General features: G+C 40.3%; 1 protein-coding gene across 7 annotated transcripts in view; it reads right to left on the bottom strand.

The window, feature by feature from the left end:
* mark2b (MAP/microtubule affinity-regulating kinase 2b) overlaps positions 1–6000 on the bottom strand; it is a 60690-nt gene extending 54690 nt beyond the window's left edge. For 5 of the 7 annotated variants that reach the window (XM_059355607.1, XM_059355606.1, XM_059355605.1 and 2 more), the window contains exon 1: positions 4777–6000. In XM_059355607.1, the coding sequence (XP_059211590.1) occupies positions 4777–4827 (51 nt within the window). In that variant the 5' untranslated portion in view covers positions 4828–6000. The remainder of the gene's footprint in view (positions 1–4776) is intronic. The other 2 variants (XM_059355611.1, XM_059355610.1) reach the window with 1 other exon arrangement.

Genomic DNA, 6000 nt, shown 5'->3' on the forward strand with positions numbered 1-6000 from the left:
TGAATTTCATTTCTATCTGCTACAGAGGCTGAAAAATCTATTATTTAGTGTTTGGAGTTCACACTTTTTTTCCCAGAATTTTTCCAGAATTTCCAGAAAATTAGAGGCTTATTTTAAAATTGCCCAGCGGTTTTTCAGGCCTCAATGGGTTAAGAAATGAGCCTTCTGTGTTCCTTTGCAGAGTCAATTGGTCCACAATCCACATAAAAAAATCTGTCAAAAACTGTTATCGCCCTCAAAAATCCCAAATCGGTCAGGCCCTAATGATGATTTTCAACATTAAAAAGTTACCCTGTTCTTTTACCACTGACATTGCTATGAAATAAATTATTACAGGCTGGTTCCCCTTTTGTTTCAATGTTAATGCACAAAAACAACATGCATTGCACACCAAATGAGCATGCAACAGACACAATACACATTTTGCATTGTATTTTCACACTATCACGCTGATCAATGTGATATTACAACAAAGGTAGTGTAGAAGAGGACTGTGAGCAAGCAAACATGAATGTTAACAATACATGATAATCAAACATACAGCATATGGAGGAACCTGAGGCCACACACAATGTGTTCTGGAGAGAAACACTGAAAGTAAAGACAACTCTACTTGTTCGATAGATAACTCTACAGCGCACCTTTAAGTTTCCCGGTTTGAATTTTACTTTGGTGTATAAATGACAATGTCAAGGCTTCTGCATTCAACTCCTGTCAGCTGTGTGTATGACATGACTGGCATCTGATTCTCCGTATTCCCATCTCGTAATAAGCTCAACAATAAAACATAATGGTCCTCCTTTCCCACAGGATTCCCACAGATACCGTCTCCATGTTTCCTGCTTGATAAAGTGGCACACAAGCGGGGCAATGTTCAGTGACAGTAAGTTTATACTTGCAGGCAGTATTACATGACAGGAGTCATTCATTTGGTTAAAAAAAAAAAGAAACCTGCACACTCAGCCATTGTGGAAAGGTAACTTCAATAAAAGGGGCTACACTGGCTTTCTTACAGGGTTTTTTTCTGGAAACCTCATGCACCTTTACTGAAATATTCGGGTTTGGTATACATTAGATAGGTAAAGCAGGCATTTAGCCTTCATATAAGCCATCTTGTGATTTGTACTTTATTTCCTTGAGTCTTGATTTATTTACCTGGAAATGGAGGGTGTTGTATACATAACCCTCGGGTTAACATAATGTAAACATTTCAATCAAGTCCTAATGTAATTTAGTTGGTTTATTATCTTCTCGCCATGACTTCTACAACAAGGAAATATTGCTTGGACAAATTAATGGTTCAAATCCATCACACTTCCATGTAGGGAGGATCCAGCTCGCTCCACTAGTGTGCAACTACCCAAACAATGAAATGGAGGATGAAGTAACAATTGAAGAGGCAGACCAGTATTTCTGGCTGCATTAGTCTGTCTTTTTAGAAGACGTGGCTCAATGAATAGAGAGGGAACATTGTAAAACAGGAAATCAGACAATCAACTGATCATGTCTGGGGAAGTGGACAAAGAGCACAAACCTACAGCAAACTACACAAGTTATGCAGTATCCCATTTTGGATCAATTTACAGCTATTTTGAAATCAAATAGTTTAAGATAAAATACATTGTACTTTGTCATTTTAATAAACTTGCTTCAACACCATGCTGTTTACAAATTCCTGGTATTCAAGGTTGAACTGGTGTCACACAGATAATGGGTGTCATATCCAAATAAGTTCCTCAAACTAACAGCCAGCCCCAAACCTTATGTGGCAACATGTCAGATCAAAGTCACTCAACATATCTGCCATTTCACACCACCAGAAAGATGTCACAACTCACTCCACTTCATTTGACAGCTCTCTTATGATATGTGCTCAACCACTGTTTATGATGAGAGGGTGGTAGTCATGCTTGGTCTGTAACTTTTAAAACACAAACCTCCACAGACCTTGATAACCATTAACACCTCAGTTTGCTGGTCATGTGTAAAAAGTGCTTGCAAACTTTCCATCCAAATCAAGTAAATCACCATCAAGCTAATTTAATGTAAAATGGTTAAATAAACAGCTTTCTTAGTCCAGTCAAGCAGTCTTTTTGCAGATACAACTTGAGGATTTCTAGAGAATATTTGCTTTAACCTAGCAACACATTAACAAGATCAAAATGTGCAGGACCAGACCGTAACATCAATACTCAACCAGTCTTCATGTCCGGTGCCATTTTGTCCTGTATCTTGAGACCCGACACCAAAGGCTTTCTATACATGGCCTTTAAAACAGACTGTGTTTGTGTGGGAGTATCCATCCATGACCTTTTGCCTACAAGCCCAGTTAAGGACTTGCCATGACCCCAAACTTTTTTTCTTACACCCCTAAATCCTCACTAGGTACTGCAGGATGAGCAAGTGTGCATTCAGACCAACAATAGCACTACAGCAAAATGACACAGGAGGCTGTATTGGTACAGGCATGTCGCTACACAAACAGTGCATACCAGGAAGTTCAATTTGAAGGTTATTAATCACCAAGATACTGCACTTTGGTTTTATACTCCTTCATGCCTTAGTATACAACTGTAAGAAGTTATCACAGCAACAGTAAATCACTCTCCTCTGAATTTAATGAGGACGTCAGCCAATATTGAAGGATAATATTCACGTGTTAGCACAAGTTTGTTCTAAATACACCAAACACACATTGACCTGCTTGTACTGTTAAATACTTACATAATCAACTGTATTGTCTCTGACCTCTGTTCCAGGCAAGGGTGTAGCCATGTAAGAATATGTATGTGTGAGCTTATTTGCCTACACCTATCTACCAACTTGCATACCAGTGCTGCTGTCAATGTGCTTTCCTGTACAATGTAATGAAAGCAGTGATCCATGATTGTGTAAAACAAGCCGGCACACACCGACACACACAGTGAGATCATGGTATCAACAGACAACTTCTGTCAGCATTTTATTTGTACAAGAAGCAAGGAGAGACAAAATCTTTGAACCTTTGAGTCTTCAACACCAAGAGGCCCTATTGGTTGGTCAGAGCAGATGTGCAGTCTGGTTGGCTGCACAGTTTACACACCTGGGTTGGGCTTTCAGTGTTTAAGGTAGAAAACTGTTTGACCAAGGCTGCAGCTCTTGGGACATATTGAAAAAGTAGAATTTAGTAACGCTCCTCTTATTTATCATTTTATCCATTTTTAATAGCCACTGTCAGGTGTAATAACATATTTTAAACAAAAGGGTTTAACCATGTTTTTATGTGTGTGCATTTACTCTCTGTATGCTGCTACACTCAAAACTACTGACCAACTGCTAAAACAATCCACCACACCAAATCCTCACAGCAGCTACATTCATATACCTATAGATACCCCAGCAGAACAAATATAGAAATGGGTTTAGCTTCACACACATGCTGACATCATCCACTGACCACTCTGTCAACACGCAGACACACAAATGTTTCCAACCAACACTCATAAGAGATTTTGCATCACATGATGCTTGTCAACAGCTGTCCGAGTAATGCATGTCACGGTTTGTATCAGAAACTATAATGGTTTTCATGCGAGTGTGTGTGGCTTTTTCCAAATTACAATGAACCTGAGGATAAAACTGTCAACAAGATTAAGACAGATAATGTCTTGGAAGCAAGAGCTTTGTTCTGGCCTTCTAATAATGATTTACAGAGGACAACAAAGTTTCTTTGTCTTTAAAACTTTGAAGAACACCAGAGTGTTTCTCTACTGAACTGAATGGAAACAAAACATTCACACTTTTTGTTTAACCTCCAGTTCACAAAATCCTTTGCAACTTTGCCAGTAATATTAAATGAAACTGTATTTTTACTATGGTTAGGAGCCCTTTGGTCTCTGGATAAGGGTCAATAGTTTTATGTCAAAAGAGACATGCGTATTGCTTATGATTGACTAGAACCACCTCTTGTCACAAACACAGAAATGACAATTCCTACTTAACATCTCACAATTGAAATCTACATCTGTTCCAGGACTGCTCCTGATCCCTTAATGAAGGTTATGATAAATAACCTAAAATAATTATGTCAAGTTCGCATTACCACCAAAAACTTTGAAACAACCAACACGTACAGCTAACTGCATAAACACAATACAGTTGTTTCTTAAGCGAGACCATTACTGGAAGGGGCTTTTAAGGCCATGCTTACACTACCACAGAAGTTGCAAATCAATAGTGTATTAAACACAATGCATTAAGCCTCCAACAAAAGGCCAAATTCTTCTCTTATGAAAATGGAATTTCTTAAAAAACACTTCATTGTTTTGACATCTTACAATGGATTATCAATGTTTCCTATGGTCAATGGTGCATAAAGAACACTATAACATGTACTATGGGGAAATAATAATTGGGCTGATTTGTGCATGCTGGGTTTCTGTACTGCCAACTTTATAGCATCTATATTGAACTGTCTGACAGGGTTGTTTGTATAGGAACAGGTCAAAGTACTGAAAAGTCAAGTAGGAGGACATGCCCTAACACACAGACTAAACAGAAGCCTAAATTTATTCTTCTATTCTGCAAAGAGTGGGAAATCCAGTGTGAGTGCGTAGGCAAGCTGGTGAATCACTGCTGTGTGGCAAAGACAACAGAGACAGAGAAAAAGCAAAGGGACAACCAGAGATTGTGGAAGGCCAAACAGGGCCTCTCATCCACAGCAGATACGATTTTCACAGTGGTAGTAGATTCATAGACAAATATGAAGTATAAGATTGATTTGAAGATTGATCTTACCTGCCCGCTAGAATTTTCAATGACTTGCACCAGTGGGGTCCTTGTTGACATTTTTAAAAGACTTGTAGTTGCCAAAAAGGGGGTGGGAAACCAATTCTTCAGTGTCTATTGTGCATTTAAAATAAGTTTAGCTGATGGCAGAGGAAAATTTCCAGTTCCAGATGTCCAGTGCTAGCCAGCTAGCAGCACGACAGATAGCCCTTGAATCAACAAGTTGAATCCCACATCAGCGGCTAGCCGAGTTAGCCAGCTAGCTGGAAACTAGCTAGCAGCAACCGCACGTCCCATGTTTGTCAACAAGAATAAAACGGAAAAGAAGATGTATTATTTAGTTTCGGTCTTGGTGTGACGACATTCAATTCCCAAGTGGCATTTATCAGTGTCGACGGTGACCAGGGAGCTACCGAGCTGATGCTCTGACGTTTTGTCCAGCTAGCTACTTGGGCTAGCTTGAAGAAAAGTTGGTTGTATTGAACAAGACAAGGTTCAATTAGGTGGCTAGCATGCTAACCTGTAATGTTGCTAACTAACTAGCCCTGACTGTCGCGGAAATCTACAACAAATGTTTATCTAGCGTCGTTTTCATAACGCAGTGTCGACGCCTGTTTTTCTCTTTTTGTGTCTGAGATGTTTCCTCTCAGGTCTGAAACCAGGTCCGAGGTCTACAAACTTTCAGGCCAAAGTTATTCCCGGCGAGGTCTCGACCTTCCCAACTCACACAAAACAACTCGAAATGTTCCCAGCGAGATATCCAAGGTAGTATGTCCAAAAAATAAAAGCAGCACCATGTAAAATGATCACATGGAAGGTGAGAAACACGAATTAATCTGTTGCGCTAGCTAACTGGCTGGTCAATATTAGCCCATGTAGCAAGCTAATTCAGTGTTTCTTTCGAAGCAAAGCTAGCTCGTTAGCTTATCCTCCTGCGGCCGCAGAGCAGCCCACAAAACTCAAAATCCACGGAAATTACCGGCGCTCTTCCTTGTGTTGCGTGATTGGAATAAGGTCGTTCAACAGTGCTGCACTGCAGTGTGGCGATACACCACTTCGTCCTGTCGGCACACCGACTGCTTTTATTCCCGACACCAGCCGACTGAAGGAGGATCATCAAGTTGTAACATCCATTATCGGTAAACTGGGGTTTTCTTGTTAGGAGGTGCGTGTCTCGGGCGGCAGGGGGAGAGAGGCGAGGAGCTGCAGTCTATGCGCACGATCCTGCCCTGA

This window comes from Centropristis striata, chromosome 17 (assembly GCF_030273125.1).
Source record: "Centropristis striata isolate RG_2023a ecotype Rhode Island chromosome 17, C.striata_1.0, whole genome shotgun sequence".
NCBI lineage: Eukaryota > Metazoa > Chordata > Actinopteri > Perciformes > Serranidae > Centropristis > Centropristis striata.